Below are 22,513 nucleotides of genomic sequence, written 5' to 3' on the forward strand. Positions count from 1 at the left end.
ATGAGTATACTGTATGATTAGTAGAAAATCTTTAGCAGACACAAAAAAAATGGAAGATGAAACTGCAGCAAGAGAGCATGGCAAACCTGAGAGATCTATTAGTGCATAAATCTGCTTAAAAACTAAAAAGATAGAAAGAGAGAGCTAACGAACTACAATAAAAGTTATGTCTTTAAAGCAGTAAGTTATAACAGGGTGGGAAATGTTTAATATGCACATATGCCTGCAAAGGGGTCACTATCTTTCTGAAAATAAAGAGCTGGTATTTTTCACAGCATCAGATTTATGGTAAAAAGCCATAAATTGTATTTTTTAAATATTATGCTTTTCCCAGCCTGGGAGAGAAGAAACATGAATTTAGAAGCACAGTAGAAGTGAAAAACAAAGAAAAGGAGAGATAGAAAGCAGCAGAGAAAGACAGAAAAGGTGAATACAGAGCTACAGAAGTGTTTATTGAGCATGCTACAGAGGTAAGCAGAGTACACACAAAATGAAATTAAACAACCGTCAAACCTCCCAACTTTGTTAGAAAATTAATTTTTAATTGTGCCACTTTCAAACTATACTGAATTTTACAATTCTAAAGATGTAAAAACTCAACTAATAGAAAATATACATGACCATTTTTTTTTTTCTACATAGATAACAGAATCTATGAATCTTGAAACTAAGTACATCAATTTCAAAAAGTATTGGTCATTTAAACAGAATCAAGGTAACAGTTCAGACTGACAGAGAACTGCTCTCAAATTAACTGGATCTGTAGATTCTGAGCCATGTTTATAGTAAAGTCAGATCAATTTCTAAATACAAAATATTTTGAAGAGATTTATTAAAACTGAATATTACAATGCAAGGTAAATTAAGACTAAAGGCACATAAACTTTGGTCCCACCTGGTTGTCAGTTTTAGAAAACTGCCACAAAATTTCCTGCAAGCATTTGCAGCAAACTTTCTTCATCGTTGAAAAAATACATGCACCATTCCCTGAACTAGCTTGACCAGTCTGTACATGCTCAGAAATCCACAACCATATTCCATATCTTAATTACAAACTAAAGATGGCAATATATATTGAAATGCACATAAGTCATGTCAACTTCAAAAACATCTACGAAAAATATTCAGCCACAAACAAGACATTACTTAGTGCTGACACTTATATGATACATCCCACAAGAGTGTGTACAAAAAGGTTAAGATTCCACAATGCTTTTCACGTAGGGCTCAAAGTCACAGAAGTCACTTTTTGTCCTTTAAGAAATTAATATTCTGTACCTTGTTAATTTTAACTAATGCCTACATTCGTAACTGAATCTAGACCAGAACCATGAAATACAAAAGGCCTTTTGAAAAAAAGCACAAAGCAAAAAGTAGCAGAAATCAAACAACATCATTTTACTCTTTCAGCGTAATGCATCTTATCCAATTAAAAAGAAAAGAAAAGTGACAAGCCAGCAGATAAAGAAATCTATCAAGCAGGAGAAATAAAAGCTTAACCTTTTTACACACCCCTGCCTAAACATATTTAAATTATCATGTAACAATGTGCCCCAGACAACCAAATTTGCTTTTTACTAGTTATGCAATTCCAGCAGTACTAGTTTTCCTTTTTAAGGCACGTACGTCAACTAAGTTGAAAAACTGTGGTATTAACTTGAAATCCTTTAAACAAAATAATGGTTTATCTAAACAACAGTTGAACAACAGCAGTTAGTATCACTGCTTTTTAATTTTTTTTTATTTTTTATTTTTTAAAACAACGAAGGAATGATAACAGCATGAAAAAAAAATAATAAAAAACCCCAACAGAAGACAAACTCTGGTCCCCACTTTCCTGAACAGTCAATAGGTGACAACACCAAACAATGCAATACACCCTCATTTTCAATCTGCCTTCTTAAATAGTTGACTTAGAGAAAGAAACTCTCAGATGGTGATTTTCTCCCAGATTGTAATTGTGAAGATCAATCAAAGCCTGAATAGCTTCTTCTACTGTTGACATCTGAAGAAGTGCCATCTTGTGATCTCTTCTGAAACAAAATAATGGCATTAGGAACTCGAACACTACAGGGGTTGCTCCTAATGTTTGCTATCCTCTATGCACTTTTCCTTAACACATGCTGCAAAAACACACTTAGGCAGTCTTTTGTTAGAGCTACGTACAGAAAAGTTACTTACTGAAAAAATTTAAATGCTTTCACAGTGCCTCCAGTGTTAGCAAACAATGTGCGTAGATCCTCTTCTGCTACTGATGGTCTACAGAAGAAAGAAAACAAGCATAAGCAAGAAATTATTAGTCAATTCAGTGCGTTGCGATTCACATTAATACTACTGGCTTACTGACAGCCAACACTTACGGAATATTGGACAGATGAAGTGTTGCAGAAGGAGGGAATATATTTTGAAAGTTTTTTGAACCAGGTTTCTTGAAGCGATGCAGAGGAGAATTACCAAAATCTTTAGTCAGCCCTTGGTCATCAAGTCCCTCTCGAGGTAGTTGTACTGTCTGATGTTTAGAAAGGGTAACCCGAATAATCTTTCCATACATTTTTTGTCCATTAAGATGGCTCATGGCTGAAAAGGACAAGAAGTTTACTCAATTCAGTGTTACTTTTCAACAGCTTGTGGTACATGACACAAGCAAACAAGAAAAACACCCAAGCAAATCAAAGGGTCAATGTGCTAAAAGACTGGACTCGAGAACTAGGTCTGTAGAATCTGCATGAGTATTTAATTTTATTTAAAGACCATCACATGTGATTCAGCTGTTGAATTCATTTAGGATATTGTGCAGACCTTCTGGAATACAAGTGCATGCAGTAAGATTTTTGGATCTTGTGGGTAACCAGGATACAAGACAAACTGACAAATGTAAACATGCTTAGTTCACCCGCTTTTACACAGCATAATTTCAAGTACTTAGAATAATGGGAATATAAACAGAAAACTAATCTTACCCAGCTGTGACTGGTTTCCATCAGCCATCTGTATAAGAGCACTGTCTTTCTTATTGTATAAAATCTTCACACGCTGCACATCACCATAAACACCTTTTCAAAGTCAAAGGTAACCCAAAAGAAAAAGTTCATTTTAAAGCCAGTCACCTAAGCAATGTATTTTGACATATCAATGGAACATTCAGACAGCAACAAGATCACTCACTCAAACTCAACACTCTCACAAATGAATAAAGGAGATAAAGATTTTTGAATAGTGAATTTTGAAAAGAATAATTTCTGATAAACCCTCAAAGCTATGTGAATGATATTAAATTAAAGACCATGCAAAATATATTAGCATGCATTAAAAGAAAATCTGTGTCTATGGAGAGTTTTAAACAGCAAAAGAAAAATAGCAAAAGATTTACTATTCAACTTTAAGCCAAAGTGCTAGCTACAAATAAGAATTAAGGTGAAACAAAAAAAAACAAAAACAAAAAAACAAAACAAAATCAAATCAATAATAAAAGTATAGTGCTAACAATAACATACCGAAGAGGGTAAACAGACTTTGGGGCGTAACCATCTTTAGAAGGAGAGAAGAGCAAGCAGCGTAAGACAAGAAGAGAGAAGAGTCGAGGAAGAGCGGAGATGAACAGATCATCCATAACGAAGGGTGGTTCCCGCAGAATGGTGAGGTGGTCATGGATCATGGTTTCAAGGCGGTTAATTGGGGCAAGTTGGTCCGAGGAACATTTTGTTCAAGCACAGAAGCATGAACATAGGGAATGAAGACAGGGAACGTAGACAAAGACGAGGAGAAGGGTAAGACAGGGAAGGGCACGGGAATTTGGGTAAAGACAAGGAAAGGGAAGTTGAACACAAAGGGAAAAGGATGAAATGGGGAAGGGAATACAGCAATGCAGAAGAAAAAAAATAAGGAAGTGGGGAACAAAAAAAAATAAAATATAGGTCAGTACATAGGAAATGCAGGAATTTGGTCAGAAAATGGTTGGTTTATGTACTGTACAAGAAAAACTGAGTAAAATGTAGTCACCCAAGACAAATATGGGTAAAGTACATTCATATCAAGAGTAAACTACAGCATTTCATCTCAACATGAAAATAAATAAAAAAAAGCATGCAATAGAAATTTTAAACTTTGAACTTTAACTGCGTAAGCATGGCTGGTTATGAAATGCAGGCAAAAAATCTTTCAAAATGGCACTCTGATCTAAAACATTTTAACATGCAAGACTGTGGATGACAAAATAGTACCAGATGATAAAAAAAGCTTAATGATTTACAGTGACAGAGGCCAGTTAAAAATGGAACATCTAGACCGATACAAACTTCCCACATTTCATACCAGCTTTCACAGCCATCAAAATAAACGTAAAGGACAGTAAAAATGCAAAACTAAACAAACCCCTTTAGATTTCAGAGTTAGCAAGAAAGATAAAGTTAAGGTGAAAATGCTTTGCCACCATTTTTTTAATTATTTTTTTTTAAAGACAAATGAGTAACTGCAAAGAAAAAAATTACTAAGAGAGACTGGAAGAGTGCCTCGTCAAGATCTTTGGGAGAACCTTCAAAGAAAAATGTGTTAGAGTAGTTCACATAAATTAAGACCTTAAAATGTGAGATACAAGCATGAAATGAAACAGCAAACAATTAGAAGCAACAAAACAGAAACTGTAGTTTACGTGATTTTAATTGCAAAAGAAAGCATAGTTGCTATTTTGTAAAAATGAAGCTTTCCATTCAAATGTCAAACATGCAGTAGTTACCACATTTTTCTTAGAAAAAATAGGTAGCTGACTATCAAAGGATATTTTAAGTTGTTAGCTACCTGGGAAAACAAAAGTATTTAACAATAATGGCTTTAAAATTAACTTTGGGGGATTATTAAAAAAACAGCAAAAATACTCTGAGCTTAAAACCCAAATGTAAGAGGCCAAATGCAAAGAAATTATAAAATACTGACAAATGAAGTGTGACTAAAGAGGAAAGAAAAAAGTAAAATTGTTTCACTGACCTCTTCATTTAAATTGCTAACCAGGAGGACTGTATTGCCACCAGCTGAAACTCCAGGCATTCCCACACGGCCAGCAGCAGCAGCAGCAGCTGCAGCAGCAGCATTTGGAATAGCCAAAGGACTCAGAGCTCCTGGAACAGCTGCAACAGGAAGCCCTAATTTTAAAATAAAGCATATTTTACGAAACACACACAAGTCGTTTAAAAAAAAAAGTACCTATGTGCTGCATACAATAAGAAAAGTACGCGTTGCACACAACACTCTACAGAGCTGACCGTTCCGCTGTTAGTCGTCCAAAGGGTTGCGAAATGAGTTGTTAAATTAAGAGAAATGTGATTTTTCTTTTTTATTTAGATCAAGTCTTCAAAGAAGGGTTGTTAAATTAAGAGAAATGTGATTTTTTTTTTTTTTTATTTAGATCAAGTCTTCAAAGAAGTGATGAGGTTTTAAAATGTACTTTCTTTTCAAATAAACATTCTTGTCCACCAAAACTGTTTCCACTGTACTCCAAAATGCTTAAAGTGTCTAGTTTATCAAAATGGTCTAAAGTAAACGTTGATCAAATCAGTAAGAATAAACACTAATTAATAACTCTGCATCATTACATCCTTATTTTCCATCACCCTTTGAGAGCATTCCTCACTTCAACTTGATGCTTCAGACTAAATATACAAGACTGGAGTTGGTCATGTGAAAAGGCCTACGTCTCTCTCAGAGCCTTAACATAAATGAGGTAAGGAGGCAACCTTTAAATTCAAGATCCAAGGTAGCACCACTGATTATGCTCTGTGGCTTTTGTAATCCAGTTCCCTGAAGAAACATGTTACCGTTGGCTAAACCTTCAGCTGTGCTTTTATTTTTCTTCTTCCAAGGAAACTCAGATCCTGTAGAGACCTGCTGGTTTTGCCTGGTCAAGTCACTGGGGTACTAGGCGAGTGTGCTACTCCCAGGATCTGTGAAAGGTTCTTGTGATACACATGCCCTATACGTAGTTTATATAGGAACAGCTTTACCGTATTTGATCAAAATTTTATTTGCACATTTTACAGAGTTCAGTAAAAGGACACTGACGTAGCAAAATGTGTAAAAAACAATAAAGAAATATAACTTCAGTATTTCATTTTCCTTTACTGCAATTGGGTTCTCAGATTTCAGTATTTTTGCAAAATTTCTAACATTTATATGATCATGCTAAGCTAACGCAACTTTTGACCAATCCTCCAGTATGCCAGGTAGACAGTCTAAATATAACCTCTACACTATGTACCTAAGACTGCTTTCCTTCCCACATTAAGTTTTATTTTAAAGGAAGTCATAAGAGAAAATAAATTCTTCAGTTTCAGTCAATGCCCAAATACTAAGCAGAGAATAGTAATATATTCAACCATTAATTTAAAAGGGAACACACAGGGGGACAGAAGGGGAGGAGTAAGCAAGGTTACAATATATTATTTTTTTTTAAATGCCTAGAAAAGTTTTCTATCTTCATTACAACTCTTTATTTATATTTCGTTACACAAATTTGTGAAAAACAAATAAATAAAAAAAAAAAAAAAAAAGAGAGATTTTGTCGGGCTGGACAAATGACCTCTCAAAGGGAACAGGACATCCATCACTACTTTGCGATAGTGCTTAACAGTATTACTGATCAAGTATTGAAAAGTATTTTCTGGTCATTTCCTGTCAAAGCACATACAGAAGAAAAACCAGTAAGTGTTCTAAGAAAGGAAATTAAAGATATGGAATGCTTTCCAATAAAGTTTAGAAGATTAAAAATGTTAGTATTCAGGGGTCAAACCAGAGGAATAGAAAGTTCTGAGTAGTGACAGTTCGAGTCATCTCTCGTGCCACAAGACAAAGGGAAAACCTACTGGAATCAAAAGGCAACAAATATGATCTTTTCTTGCATTATATGTGGTGTTTGTGGGACTGACTGTAATACATAAAAAGAAGGAAAAACCCTATCTTGCCTTTCTCCCTTCCATCCTGCAAAAACACTTAATAGATTTCAGACTGTATTAGATGATCTATGGAAACAACAGCCAGTTACATTAAATAGGCAATAAAGGGACATATAACATGCTTCATCACGTAAGCCAGGCACTAGCTACCTGGGGGTTAGGAAAGCACTCCCCCCAGGTATGCTACTGTATGATCATCCGTTACGAGGGCTGCGCTAGGTCTTCCATCAGAGAACGCAGAAGTAACACTAGCTGTCAGAGAAAGGATATGAAATTAGATGGACCACTGCTAGTCCAAGAATAGCAATTTTGTTTCTCAAAATCCATTTTGTGTGAAAGTGTAATACCATATACTTACGTATATTAATAGCAAGACAAAAATCTAACATAAATGTGATGCATGTTTTGCTCTTGGGTTGAAGCTGAAGAATATAACTTTACTTTCAAGAAAAAACAATTAATAAAGGATGCAGTTAAAGAAAGTACCCCTGTGGAAAAAGTAAAGAAGTTTATTCCCCAAATCAGACTGTAATACACAGGGAAACCTGTAAATATCAAATTAAACTCCTCAAACAACTTTAAAAAAAATGCAGTTCTGTTCTAAAAAAATCATTTTGGAAATGTACTTTTGGAGTGCTTTGTATTGCAGATGCTGAACGTCACCTTATTTACACTCAGCTACCGTAGAGCTCATACAGACAGAAATGTGAAGAATGACAGTAAGGTGTGACAGATGTCCACCTGAAGGGAAACAACTATTTTATACTAGGTCAATACCAATCATTTAGGTATTAGAAAATGCCAAGATACTAGAGCATTTCAAATCTTCTAGAGTGTCTAGGCACCACTCCCTAACCTTAGAAGTTTTAAGCCAGTCCAGCATTTTTAAGAATAAAAGAATCTAAAGATGACCAGTGAAGTGTTTATGGCTCTTTCCATAGCTGGGCAGAGCACAGCTGGGTAATTCATACTTTAAAAGGCAAAAGTCTTCATAACATCAGACTCTCTACAGGACCCACTGAAGAAGTTAAAAACAAAGATCAATTCAACACCATTCATACAAAAATATTTTCAATTATTAACCTTTGAAATAGATTAATTTAATAAGAATCTTAAGAAGGGGCAGTAGTGGAAAGTGCTAATGAAGAAAGCCAGTGATGACGGCAAGAGAGAAAGCTGTAGGAGCCCTAACCACAACAACATATTTCCAGCTATAATATTAAACAATTATCTAAATTGGAGTTAAAGTATTATTACACAATAGTATTTGCAATTATAAGCAGTTCTTATTTAAAATCTTTTGTTTGTTGCGGTTCAGTATAATACAGTTGCTGTTTATTCAAAGCTTTTTTTCTGTAAGATCTCCTGTCACTTGGGGGGGGGGGGGGGGCGAGAAAAAAAATCAACCATCTGCTTCGGATAATTCATCTGAAACCAGCCCATTCTGTCCATTAGTGATTTTCGCCTTCTTTCAAAAGATAACAAGACTCATTGAAAAGATGTCCAATTTACAGTCTCAAAGATTTCTGACACTTTATTTCACCACAGCTGAGGATGTAGTAGACAAATGAGTAATGATGCATGCGGGCTAGGATCATCTATTTGATTGATACGTTTCTAACCGATTACACAGCACACGTAGACCTCATTTCTTGGAAAGGTCAGACAAATTACAAACCCACAGAAAACACAATTCTACCTTGTTCTGTAGGTCTCCACTGCACTCCGATTTGCCATTCCGATTTAAGCAAGTCAAAAATTTTTAATAAATAAGAACAACTTGTATTAAGATTATTAGTTATCATGCAAGACACTGTTTAAGGTTTGAGGACTTAGCTGAAACTGTTCAGAAATGTTAGCTACTTTGTCAACATGATCAACCGGTATTAGAAAGCTTTGTGACTAGCTTTATTTTAGCCTCCAACAATTACAGATAACAGGTTTTTGCTTTTTCTGGATATTAATGAAAACATACAAATATTATACACCTTTTTCCTAGCTTTTTGAGGTCTTTTTCCTCAATGAAGTTTAAACACAGCACGTCACATTATTTATGCCCCCTCAAAGTATCTTTTTGCATGACTTCTGAAATGCAAATTAGTAACGGCATTTTAATAAGAGGCAAATTAAAGCTATACTAAAAATATATGACGAACTTATGTGTGAAAACCATAGGCAGTAGGAGTAGTCATCTTAACGCAGGTATGCATAACTGCGACCGAGAATTAGATTTAGTCCCTAGTCCTGTTACAAACCTTTTTTGTGGCTCTATGTCAAGTAGCCACCATCTTTTTGTACTTGTTACTGGCCTGCTTCTTATACTTAGCCTGAATGGGTTTGGGAGAGATAGCAGGTTCTTTTAAAATCTCTGCATAACAGCTTATGAAGCTGCAAGTGTTACTACACTACATCATAAAGTTACATTTACTGAAGAAAAGGGTAAATTCCATCCAGAAGGAAATTGAGATATGTAATGGTTTCGTATTAATGCAGATTAAAACAAGACTAACAAGACTCACATCTTGTCACTAAAACTCAACTCGCAAAATTATTTTAAACCTAAACCTCACCTTCTGACATATGAATTACAGTATATTGTTAAAGAGCCAACAACAAAAAGGCACCCAAGTTGTACAACTATCCAGCTTATAATAGCATAACATAAGCAAAAGTCAGAACTGAGTCCTTACCACATTTTCTGTTAGTGATCTCATTATATATGTATAAGAGAACAGCTACAGTAAGAATTTTAACAAGAATGCCACAGGTTCGACTTATGGTATTCTTTTTGAGCACGCGAAAGAACCTGAAGAGCATCACATTATGCTCAAAACAGAGCTCCATTCTTTCATGGAGAAACACGCCCTTTGGGAACCATCTGTGAATAGGGCATGGCAGACACTCTGACTGAGAACACTCTGGAGATATCTTTATCGACATTACAGAAGTAAGAATTCTAAAGCAAATAAAAAGAAATAAAATATTAAGTTAAAAGAAAGAAGCAGGAGGAAGGTCGCTGCTATCATTCTGCCGTATTTCACACATCATAGTTTGCCAACCTCCATCTTATAACTCTCTGAACTTTTGAGTGTTCTCACCCTTCTCCTTTTGAGTATATGAATAAAAATGCAGCTATAAATTGCATGCACAAGCGTCCATTTAGGCTTTTGGGTTTTTTCCTACCCCTTGTCCTTTCCTATTTATGTCACTTGTATTTTGTGCCTTTTCGCACAGTAAGCAGCCCAGAACGAGAACCCTGTTCTTCCATATTCAAACAAGCACCACTCCCGTTTTGACAACTATCCAAATGGCTAAGGTACCAACAGTACTATGGAGCCTTTTGTAAAGTTTTTCAGCTATAGAGCTCAAATTCTCTAAAAACAAACAAAAAAGGCATCCAGGAAAAGAAACCAAAACCCAAACAACATCATCATCACTGTATAATCATCCCCATTTGACAGATCATGCAGAGTTACAATATACCAAGCTCACACAACTGGCCACGAGCAGAGTTAGAAAATGTACCCAGCTACCTTAAGTCTCTTTCAAAACAATGAATGCTTTTACAGAGGGAAAAACAACCATGATATAAAAGCTCCACTACTCATCAAAATAAACATGACTGACTTCACTGATGCTCTGAAAATGTTTCACAGCTGCAATGAAAGTTACTCATGTCATGTACCTTTTATTTTCCTGCTGCTTGGAAAAACAGTGCATTTAAAGAGGTCCATCCAGAGAGTCAGAATTAAAATACTTAATCAGCTAATATGACTGTCATCTTCATAATTTTACCAGCAAAAACCTTTAATATACACAAAAGAATGAGTCTAACTAAAATCAAAAGGTTAGAAAACTTATGGTTTTGTAGACAAAAATTACAAAAGCACCTAAGTGACTTTCAAGCCTAAAACACTAGAACTAATGTCCGCTAAAGCTAAAGTCACTTGGATAACTATAACAAGTATAGTAACCCCAATTACTAAACGTATCCAAAGCGATGCGATGATCCAAGCATCCTCAGAGTGTGATTCCACTACGCCAAGCAAATTAAACCTGTTGATTTGATGCACACTATAAGCATTATATACAAAGAAATATGTTAGTAAGCCTGAGACTGGAGAGCAACTTCTCAGGATTCAGGAAAATGACAGAATTAGAGTTAACTAAGCAATGCTGCATTTGGCACTGGTTTATAAATGGTGAATCTTTAACTTTCTCCTCTCTTAAATCCCTGCCTTACAACACCTAATATGATGGGTCTCATATTAATAAGCAGCTTCTTGACTTTATTTTTGTCTCCCTTCTACTCATCCTGCAGCCCCATGTCTGCGTTCCAGTCATTACATGCTGACAAAAGAATTACCAACTGCCTCAAGGGCGTTTCTACAGTACTCATCTCTATGGTGTCAAACTTCTTCCCAAACACTCATCCATCTTCCCTATCAATCCATGAAATGAGATATTTCCATTTTTGAACAATGGGAAGGTAAAAGAGAAAAAAGAAAATAAGCTTTAACTACGGGTTCTTCAGAGACTTTAGATTCTTATGGTATGTTTTACTTTCCAAAATTTCTGCTGTAGCTACAAGTGATACACCATTTTGCAAGTCGTACCGGAGGATCTGAAGTCAAGCACTCCAAAATTTGTGGGAAGTGGGGGGGTGTGGAATTTACAACTAGATATGAAATGTATCCTTCAAGTAATCTGATTTCAGAAAAGGGCAGATACAGCGCAGCATTCAGTAGCCTTAACTACAATATTCACCCTTTTCCTGGGCTCACATCATTCACTAAGTGCCTTCTAACTTCTGTAACACACAGAGAGCAGAGGCCCCTCTTTACTACGTTAACTCTGACTTACTCCAAGTTGGCCCATCCTGTACAAAAAACAAGGCATGAAATCTATGTTGTTCTTAAGTTTTCTTTAGATGAAAAATGGGGAACAATGAAAGAAAAAAATAAGAAAAAAGACTAAGTGGGAAGAACAATGATCACAACATACTAAATCAGGTTTTGTAAGAGTCGTGAGATTATGTCTGAGTACTATTAAATTCTGAAGAGTGAAAGGTGTTCTCACCAAAGAACAGCAACTTGACAGAAGCAGAAATGAAACTTATGCAATAAATTGTGGTAAATTAAAAATTATGCAGGACTGCTAAAGACAATATAATTGTGTTACTACAATTCAGATCACAATATAGACTGAACCCTGAATGGGGCTTTGGACACTATTACAATTTAAGATCTTTAACTGTTAGAAGGATTAATAAACATTTTCATCAAGTGACTTTGCAATACAAAAGAACAGTATCAGAATCATACCTAGAAGAGAGGTCTCCTTTGCAAATGCTGCAGCAATAGCTGGGTCCAGCGCTGGCTGTCCATCACCAGATGGAAGATCAGGACGAGTGTAGTCCCTGCTTTTATCGTTGTTGTACTTGACATTCAAATTCACCAATTTGGAAAAATCAATCCGTAGGGTACAGCAAGCATTATAAATATTTTGACCATCTAAGGCCTGGAAAAGGGAGTCAATTTATTTAAAAAAAATACACAATACAGGTTGGTTGCACAATTTTTTTTTTTTCCTTCTAAAAACAAGGTCAGCGTATAGAGATTTATCTGTCTTACTGTCTAGCTTAAAACCAATTAAGATTAAAATGCATTAACCTCTCTTAAGATGATTCCAGGAAGCTCGATGTTTACTTCTCTTACCTAGAAACTGTTTATGCACCAAAGTGGCAAGAGACATTTTAATGCAGTCAAACTTAAAAGTTCAGTCTGTTGAATATAGTTAATTAACCTGTATTCCATAGCACAGCTTTAATTCAGACATAATGCCAAATAAATTTCTCAAGGAAAAATAAAAAGAATCAAAAATCACAGAAGTACTCTTTTACACGGAAAGTTGACCTGAGGAAAAAAACCTAAAAATCCAGACTTAAATACCATGTTAGACACCTATCTTTTAAAGCAGAATATTTACATTGTTCTCGCATGTTTTCCTTCTCCCCTTAAAGGTATTTAGTGCCAAAATTGAAAGAAAAGCAACTTTATCTGCTAACCTAATGTTACTAACACTTTAAAAAAAAAAAAATCCTATTCTCACAATTAATTAATACTTCTGAAAGGATGCCTATTAACAGTGAAATCCACACAAACTCTTAACATGACACCACTTAGAACTCTATGAAAACACTCTCTAAAAAGGCCTAATTATATATGTTTTGTCAGTCTTCATTATATACCAGACAAATTGATATACCTGGCTTTTATTCCATTTACATTTTGGGCATACCTTCCTTTCACTTGAAGCACTAACAGCTAAATATGAGAGTTTAAAAAAAATGGAAACTTTTGTAACTAAGTTGGTTTATATTCCTAAGAAATGCTAGGAAGTGAAGATACAGCTCATCTTAAAAATTAATCCATTCAATCAAGTCATTATGTTAAATATACCTTATTAAATAACTACCTTATATATACACATAGTGAAAACAACAAATAAATCACACTTTCAAATACAAAAATCAGGTCTTTTGTTTCTCTTGATTAACGCTGGACTGAAATGTACCACTTCTGGACCTGAGCTAGCTCTTGCACAGCTAGCTTGGTTACATCTGCAATGCACTTTCCAACACATTCAAGTTCTGGTAGGACTTACTATTTTGAGCTAAGCACTGCATGAACCTAGTGTGCCTGCTGGGTATGGAAGCAACATAACTATTTTCATACAGTGATGCATCTGGAAACTGAACATCCTGCAGGCACCCCTCTGCTAGGTCCGGGTCAGCAAGGCTGTCCCTTCCTACAAAATGTATTATCACAGCTGACACCTCCAGACCTCATGAAACCACTTAGAAGTATTACCACCATTAGCAGTGAATGTACAAGAATAAGTCAGTCAGTATTATCAGAACTTCCAAGTAATGGGAAAATAAAATAATAATAAAAAAAAGTATAAAAACCTGACAACCTAGACATCATCTCAACAAATACTTAGCAATTAAAGAGAAACTCCTGTGCTTGAAACTCAGCTTAAACAATGCTTTATACAATATTGGCAAAGCAAAATGTACTGTCCTGATTCACAGAATACAAGCTGAGGATTAATTCTGTATTGTTGGGGTGGTGGCGGGTGTCACCATTAGAGAATACAGAATTTGCTAGGTCTTTTATTCACAGTGGCAAAGCAGAATCCAAGACTCCTAATGTTAGTATTTGGGAAAAGAATCTCACTTGAACACCTACATCTAAAAAAAGTATACACTGAGAATCAGTCATCACTTTTAGACCACTTCTTACCTTCTAAAATCCACTAAGGTATGGATTAAAGGTAGGTCCAGTTTACGCAGCCAAAGCTTACTTATTGTCAGAGACAATGCCATCGCCATCAAGGAAATACCCATTCGTATAATGAAGAAAACGACTGACCTAAAGGTAGTATCATTTAGCTTTGTCCAAATCACAGGACCATGCCACAAAGCTCTAAGTCTTTAAAACACAATCAAGATTCCTACTATACGTCTGTGTGGAGTCCGTAGACACACTGATTTATGGCTGGCAGAAGGCTGTGAAGTTGATGAAGATCCTTTAGTCTTAAAAAGTAGCAAACCAAAATATACCTGTGTTTGTAGTTTCCAGAGTAGTTAATGTTTAAAGGGAGCCGCATAAGTAACTAAAACTTATACTGAAACACCAAACACTCCTCTTTCTGACAAATTCAAAGTGACCAAAAGTACATACAAAAGAATACTGCACAAGAGAAATCCCTTGTAGCTGGGACACAGTCTGAAGGAACATCCTGAATCGGAAAGGAAGGAGACGAACTCTTAATGAGCACTTGTAGTCACACTCTGGGAAAGGCTCCTTGCAACACATCAAACAGAACAACTCACCCCACCCACCTCTACCAGCAGCATCATACACCTCCAACAACAATGCAAGAAAGTTTACCAGCAACAAGGCTTTTTTCAAGATTAACTGTTCACATGTGAAGTCACAACTGTGAACGTGTGTGTCCTGAGCTCCTTCTTATATGGCAATAAAAGAATGTGCAACAAACCCTCAAACCCTGTTCCTCTCACACAGACATCCTGAAAAAAATGAGAAGACAGCAGCCATACTGTTGGTGAATGTACATACATACATCATCCCAAAGAACTCTAGTTACTGCTAAGAAACTTCTCTTTCTTTGAGCACTTTTCTATACATACATTCGCATGTGACACAGTACCACACCACACACATGCCTAACCAAGAAGATCTAAGTATCACGGGCCCTTTCTACAAAATGTGATAATGATTCTTTATCTTGCCTGTGCCAGCAAACCCGTTACTTAAGCCTCAACAACAGAAGTATCAAAACTTACGTCACCACGTGATACTGAGAGTGTAATGATAAGGAATCATTTCCAGGCCCCTGCCTGCCTTCCCTCCCTCCCCCTTGTTACTAAAAAGTAATCTCCTCTTTGACATTCCCAAGGGGGAAAATTATTCTGATGAGTGGCTCACCTCCTGCCAAGAGCTTGTCAGCAGACAGATTCCTGAAAAAACACGTTGTGGTATTTAGGAGCACACAAACAAGACGGCCAGTAAGAATATGCAGAAGACCAACAGAAAACAGTGGTAAAAGAACAAACAAAAACCGCTTTCTCAATTCAGACTGACACATAACCCAAGGAGAGAGGCACATGCCTGAACTGACACAATGACCTCAACTCCACAGTGTACTCCTGTGCATGACCTCAACTCCACAGTGCAAACACACTATCGTCCATACAGGTTTCTCTACGGCCACTCAGACCGTTTTTGGGAGGGGAAAAAACCACCACCACCAAACAAACAAAAAAACCCAAAACCACACCAAATGAACAAAGAAAAAAAGATGACTTCTAATAACTAAGTATGTTGCATGGTTCTACATCAGCTATGGCAGATAATGGAGCAAACCAGAAATAAAGAACATCACAATCCCCAATACTAGTGAAAGTTCCAAAATAGTGGCATTGGCTGGAAAGAAGCTAGAATTCCTAGACAACTACTACAGTAGAAACATTCAAAATATTTAGAAAGGGTCTTAACAACTGGGGTTATAGTCACAAAGTGAATCTCAAGGCAGCACCTTTCACTGAAGGCAAGAATAAGCAAACAAGGCCTAACAACACAGAAAATAGCAGAAACAGCCTGGATAGTCATAAGGATCCAGAACAGAGAGCTATGACTGTCTGTCACAGACAGTAAAAATGACCATACAGGGATGTCGACAAAATGGAGGTCTGCACCACAAAACACAATACTCTCCCATTTCTTAAAAATAATGTCAAACCACCCTCCTTTTTTGCTCACAGCAGCCAGGAGGATGAAGAGATGAAAACTGCTGACTGAGAAAAGATCCCGCAGATTAAGAGGTGAGACAAGAGACTGATCCAATGGAAGGAAAGGGAAAAAGGAGGGGAAGGGGGAAAAAAAAGGGGGGGGAAGGGGGAAAGGGGGAAAAAAGGAGGGGAAGGGGGAAAAAAGGAGGGGAAGGGGGAAAAAAGGAGGGGAAGGGGGAAAAAAGGAGGGGAAGGGGGAAAAAAGGAGGGGAAGGGGGAAAAAAGGAGGGGAAGGGGGAAAAAAGGAGGGGAAGGGGGAAAAAAGGAGGGGAAGGGGGAAAAAAGGAGGGGAAGGGGGAAAAAAGGAGGGGAAGGGGGAAAAAAGGAGGGGAAGGGGGAAAAAAGGAGGGGAAGGGGGAAAAAAGGAGGGGAAGGGGGAAAAAAGGAGGGGAAGGGGGAAAAAAGGAGGGGAAGGGGGAAAAAAGGAGGGGAAGGGGGAAAAAAGGAGGGGAAGGGGGAAAAAAGGAGGGGAAGGGGGAAAAAAGGAGGGGAAGGGGGAAAAAAGGAGGGGAAGGGGGAAAAAAGGAGGGGAAGGGGGAAAAAAGGAGGGGAAGGGGGAAAAAAGGAGGGGAAGGGGGAAAAAAGGAGGGGAAGGGGGAAAAAAGGAGGGGAAGGGGGAAAAAAGGAGGGGAAGGGTTCAATAAACAGTATTTTCTCCTGCTGCTGATGTAATCAACCACATGCAAGCTTTTCTGCAAAAGGACAGTAAGAATTTCTATCCAGTCAACATGGACTCGTGACACTAGGATCTCGTTTCCCAATGTGATTGTGGATGTTGAGAGAAGTGGTAACAGCAGCAAAGGTGATCTCAGATGGCAAAAGTACTCTACAACAGTTACACAATGGTGTAACATCCTGAATGACTGATGCAGCGCTCTGATGCAGCTTCATGCAGATAAGAGCCAGATCTATCGGTGGGCTCTGAAGCAGGGGAAGAACATTCCTAGAATCATTCCTTCGCTCAGGCTTTCCTCACCTGAATGAAGGGCTTTCTGATGTAATGGATAGAATTCACTGTTGTTCTTTTTACTTTCAGGGGTTCAAGATGCCTGAAAATCCTTGTGAAAGAGTCATCCCTTGAAAAGTGCTGTATTCATAGGAACTATGCTTTGATGAGCTTCTCCTAAGGCCTGTATAGACCGTGAATCTGTGGAATGAAACTCCCCTACAGGAGATGGTCAAGGTAGTGCTCTAAAAATCAGGAAGAGATACGCCACTTACAATATTCTTTAGCTAATTCACATAGAGCACCTAGAAGACAGACAAGAACGCAGTTTGGGAGACAGAAAATGTTTTGATGTCTCATTTCCCAGTCCAGAAATAGAGCCCAGAGATTTAGCTAGCAGATTTTCTGGAGACGCATGGCTTCAAGCCACAACAAATAGTGTATCTGCCCCTCTCTTTGTCCAGCACTGTAGGCACCTAAGATGACGATCCAAGACAGGAAATAGACCTCCTGCAGGATGAGGATAGCTTGAAAGCATTTACCAAGGTCCAATAAAGAAAAATCAAATTAGAGTGGAGAGAAAAAAGTGGCAGAGAGGGGCAACGCAACAAAACCATTGCCTTCTCTCCAAACTTGGGGGGGGGGGGAAGAGACATTTAGTCACTACTCTCTCTTTTCCCAAAGGACACAAAGCAGGAGAAACTAGAAACAAGATCTTTAGAAGGGCGTAACTTAAGGCATTAAAAAAAAAAGAAACAATCCTTACAAAACATACCCCAGCTCAAATAAGTACCTCAAAGTACCTGAGGGTCATATGGTAAATATCTCTCGGGAGAGATGTGTCCCAAGTGCATCCTACAGATACGCATTTGAATGAAATTAATTTCTTTTGAGACAAGTGTCTTGGATATGAGAAGTTTCTGTGGCTAAAAAGTGTATGTAAAACACATTCCATTCTCCAAAAATAAGATTTTTTTTTATGTACAGTTCCTTGACTGAAGGTCCAGTTGCATATCTTATTCTTTTCTACAAAATTGGAAAATCCAAGACACAAACACTTGCTGCACTTCCTGGGCTTTCTGATACAATGCATACAATCCAGTGCTCTTCTGTTTACCTGAACACTACTTATCATTTCCGAGCACAAATTGTGCTCTTTAGGATTCAAGACGCCCGAAAATCCTTAATGCAATAATCATGGATAATTGCCCTGAAGCTAAATATCTTATCTGGAGATGTTCTTGCTTTCCATTCTGGCAACAACTACCTGAAGTTCCTATTAGAGATTTTAGGCTAATGTAGCCTAGCAGAGATCTTCTGCAGACTACTACCAGGGCAGAGCCACCCTGAAGCTGTCACTCAAAACAACTGGAAAGAAGACATCTTGAACGTAGAGTCAAACCTCAACAGAATCCCTGTAAGAGTACTCTGAATCACCTATGGGCCAAGTAAAGACCAACTGGCCAGCTATAACAGAAACTCTCAATTAGACTTATAGTATTTTTAACCCATGTTGGGTCAAGATGACTGTCATGTGCTACATATGAGTCTAAGATAATCCTCCATAGATGAGGTATGAATAACTGTCAATATCCAAGATTTGGCAAGAGTACTTTTGGTGCGTTTACACAACGACACCACTCTGGATTAGCCAGCTGTTCAGATAGAAACACTGGCACTCTAATCTTCCTATGGTATACCAGATTACTGGCATTCAAATATTTAAGTTTACTGCTTATGCTGAGGGTACTGATCATTTACTATGAAAATGAACTATTTTTGATGCTTAGAATATCTCCTTATGCATACAGACATCTCCAGGACATCACCTTCTGTTTCACTAGGAGAAGCACAGTAGTTCAATGTGCTCTACTGCCGCACATTCTCAGTACTTTCTCCAACCCATGGCTAGACTGCTGCATTGCACAGAACCTGAAGTTTGCCATCTTCGCCTTTACTTGCCAGTATAACGAACTATAATGATCCAATCTGAGGGTGGCGATGAAACATGAATCAGTGTAGCCATAACCTACTTTTACAGGAAATGAGTTTCTCACAAAGCAAGTGGAGCAGGAATGCAATTTTTCACTACTTGCTCATTCAAATAGCAAAAGTGGTCCCGCAGGGCTAGAGGCTTCGTATTGTACATTCTTGTCAGTGTCACTATTTTCTCAGAACCTTCAAATGAATAGCATCTCTCCTTGGTACTTACATCACTTGAGTTTTTCAAATTGCTCTTTAACTTCCTTAATAAGTCTTCAATTTCTATTAAGGCCACATTCTGATTTCCTGTGAAGAGTGCCAGTGGAAAATTAAATTTCCCCATTATCTTCTACAGTAACAACTGACGGAAAACAAAGTGAAAACTTCTTTACTCTTTCACCATGCTTTTAATTTTGAACTCCATGCAACTTAAGCGTAGCCACCACATCCTCTTGCTTCTACTGTATTTTCAGATGTATTTAAACTGCAGGGGTTTCTCCTATCATCTGATTGTTTCTTTCCTTTAGGTATTTTTGTTTTGGTGGCACTTCATGTTTTACCACAGTAGCTCAACCGTAAAAACTGTACTTATTTTACTCTATTTAGCTTGGGAGGGTAGCGAGGAAATCAAACCTTCCTTCAAATTTAGCATTCTTCAATACTTGCAGTTGATATTACTCAGCATTTTGTCTATTTACGTATAGATTGGTTAAAATATGAAACTATAAACCTAAGACCATATCAATTTGTCACTAAGATAGGCTCCAAGATCACTCTGACAATGACTGTACATGCAGGAGTCACTGTTATTCAATGAAGTTTAGTCATTCACACATGAGCTACCGCTAGTGAACAGCTACCCTAATCAAAACATGCAGAACTGGAGAAACAAATACATGCTGGTTTTTTAAATTATGACCAAAACAGTATCCCACGAGCTAGTATCAGTTTGTCAGAAGTCAACAACAGCAAGAGATTCTTAGGTTCCTTTCATACTTTTACATACCTCATCCTTTTGTTATTTTGTCACTTCTTTATAATATATTCCTAGAATTACACTGACAATTTTCAAATCACTACAGTCCATTTCACAGACGCCATCTTTCCATTAAATCTTCTGACAATATATGTAAGACTCAAAAAACGAAGTCAAAAGATTTATCACTTGATGTCATAATTTGCTTCAAAAATACACTTTAAAAGCAGTATTAACATCTAGTACTGAAAAATAACTTTCCAAACACGAATCAAGACTGAATTACAACATTTTGCAACGAACACATTAGCATCCACCTGTTTATTAAATATTTCAAATATGAATCTAAATAACTACAGTCGATTTCTGCAGCAGTTGTTAAAGATCTAGTTTCTATATTACTATTTTAAACCTACTTAAAACCTGAAAGGTGTATCCCATCTAAGCAAATTTTTATGTATTACAGTTACATATTTGCACCTCCCTCTGCTCTGAGACACAATCTAATACTTGATACTATTCATCTCTGAAAAGGATTTTCCTAATTTAAATTGTACTCCAAGTCTACAAATATTTCCAGACTGCTTTTCAGGAGTAGATTATCTTAAAGTAGACCATCATACATCAAGTTGCAAATCTTCTTGTCTCTGGCTAACTTTACTTTTCTCAATAGCATGAAAACTTACACCCTGCTTTTTGAAAACGTCTCTTATTTTTTGTGATTTCCCGTCTTGACCACCGCACAGTTTTTCAATCAATCCCCAGTATTTCATTTGGTGATGAAGATAAAAATGACCATCCTCCACCACTTAATGAAGGTCTTTATTTCAATGTAGTCATCACTCTTTACAACAGAAAACTAAGCCTATTTTTTCTTTCCTCTACTAAGAGATATTAATTGCCAGCTTAGTCTGAGGTGCAAGCTTTTCACTTTTTCCTCAAGTTCTCAGCTATTCTGTCATCTATGGGCAGTAAGCACTTTCTATGCTGCCAAGCAACACTTAACCAGCATATCAATTTTAATCAGCCTTCCACAAACCCAGACTGCATGTGAAAGTTTAAAAATATAAATTCATTCCATTTATCTCTTGGAAAAAAATAATAAAAAAATCTAGCCTTCCCCTTTGGTTCAACTTTCCTATTGCCACAGATGTGAACATACCCCATTCAATTAATTCAAAACATCTGGTCTAGATCACATGCTGTTGATCTTTGGAATAATTTATCCGTACGCTCTCTCCTGCTATAATGAATAAAACCAGTTACCTGTTCTTGCCTCTCCTACCCAGGATAGGAGACTTTCCAATAAAATAAAAGTAAGATCCTGCTCTCATCTGTCACTGCTGCAAAGCTTCTTCATAGTCTGGTTCCATGAGTAAGACTGCATTCTCTCTTCTGGGCATTTATGGTTATAATGAAGTCTAGGGTGTTTGGCTGGGGTTTTTTTAGGGTACTATAATTAAAATACTTTCACAAACCTATATCGAATCCACAAATGACATCTTTATTTTGATGCTTAGAAAGTATCTACCAACAATAATCCAATGGGCTTACCAAATTTGCTGCTTACAGTGAATTAATTATGCATCAACATTACACCCTACATTTTTACTTCTGGTTGACATTTTCACTGTTGCAGTCTTGCGTATTATTTCAACTCTGTGCCGTCTTATTAAAATATTTGTTCATAATTACAGATGTACACAATTCTTTAGAGATAGTATCCTTAAACACAGTATCTTTAAACACTGATTTTACACAATATAACAACATTATATAATAACTCCCAGTTATTTTTTAGTCTGAAAAAATTCACACAAGCGGTGGAAGAGTATGACACATTATTATGGTCAGTACTCTGTTATATTAACATTTTACAAACATTTAGAGTACAGGAAGGTCTCCAGCCTTAGAAGAGAACTATACTTACTAGTTTTGCTTGCTGTGCATTTACTGGATCACCATACTGCAGTAAAGCTTGAAACTGGTTATTCTTTGTGAATGTGATTATCTTCAATACAGCACCAAATTTAGAGAATATCTGCCAAAAACATTGTAAAGTTTTACACAGAAGTTCCTCCCAATCATAGCTCAAGTTAAAATGAAATTTGGCTTACCTGATGAAGAACATCCAGGGTTACCGGGTAGTACATATTGTCAATAATTATTCTAAGTACTGGACTCTGAGCTGGAGTCACTGCACTCTCACTAACAGTGGTCCCGCTAATGGGAGCATTTGTCGCCTGAAAAAAAAAAAAAAAAAAAAAAAAAAAAAAAAAAAAAAAAAA

General features: G+C 36.9%; 1 protein-coding gene across 1 annotated transcript in view; it reads right to left on the reverse strand.

The window, feature by feature from the left end:
• Window positions 1-521: 521 nt before the first annotated feature.
• The window catches only part of PTBP2 (polypyrimidine tract binding protein 2), a 54,212-nt gene continuing 32,220 nt past the window's right edge, over window positions 522-22,513 (reverse strand). The window contains exons 5-13 of the mRNA XM_009290453.1: window positions 22,343-22,463; window positions 22,156-22,266; window positions 12,266-12,461; window positions 4,981-5,120; window positions 3,495-3,528; window positions 2,961-3,053; window positions 2,361-2,577; window positions 2,182-2,259; window positions 522-2,033 (exon numbers count right to left, since the gene is read on the reverse strand). Of these exons, the coding sequence (XP_009288728.1) occupies window positions 1,901-2,033; window positions 2,182-2,259; window positions 2,361-2,577; window positions 2,961-3,053; window positions 3,495-3,528; window positions 4,981-5,120; window positions 12,266-12,461; window positions 22,156-22,266; window positions 22,343-22,463 (1,123 nt within the window). The 3' untranslated portion in view covers window positions 522-1,900. The remainder of the gene's footprint in view (window positions 2,034-2,181; window positions 2,260-2,360; window positions 2,578-2,960; window positions 3,054-3,494; window positions 3,529-4,980; window positions 5,121-12,265; window positions 12,462-22,155; window positions 22,267-22,342; window positions 22,464-22,513) is intronic.

The sequence above is a fragment of the Aptenodytes forsteri genome, unplaced genomic scaffold (assembly GCF_000699145.1).
Source record: "Aptenodytes forsteri isolate BGI_AS27 unplaced genomic scaffold, ASM69914v1 Scaffold237, whole genome shotgun sequence".
In the NCBI taxonomy this organism is placed as follows: Eukaryota; Metazoa; Chordata; class Aves; order Sphenisciformes; family Spheniscidae; genus Aptenodytes; species Aptenodytes forsteri.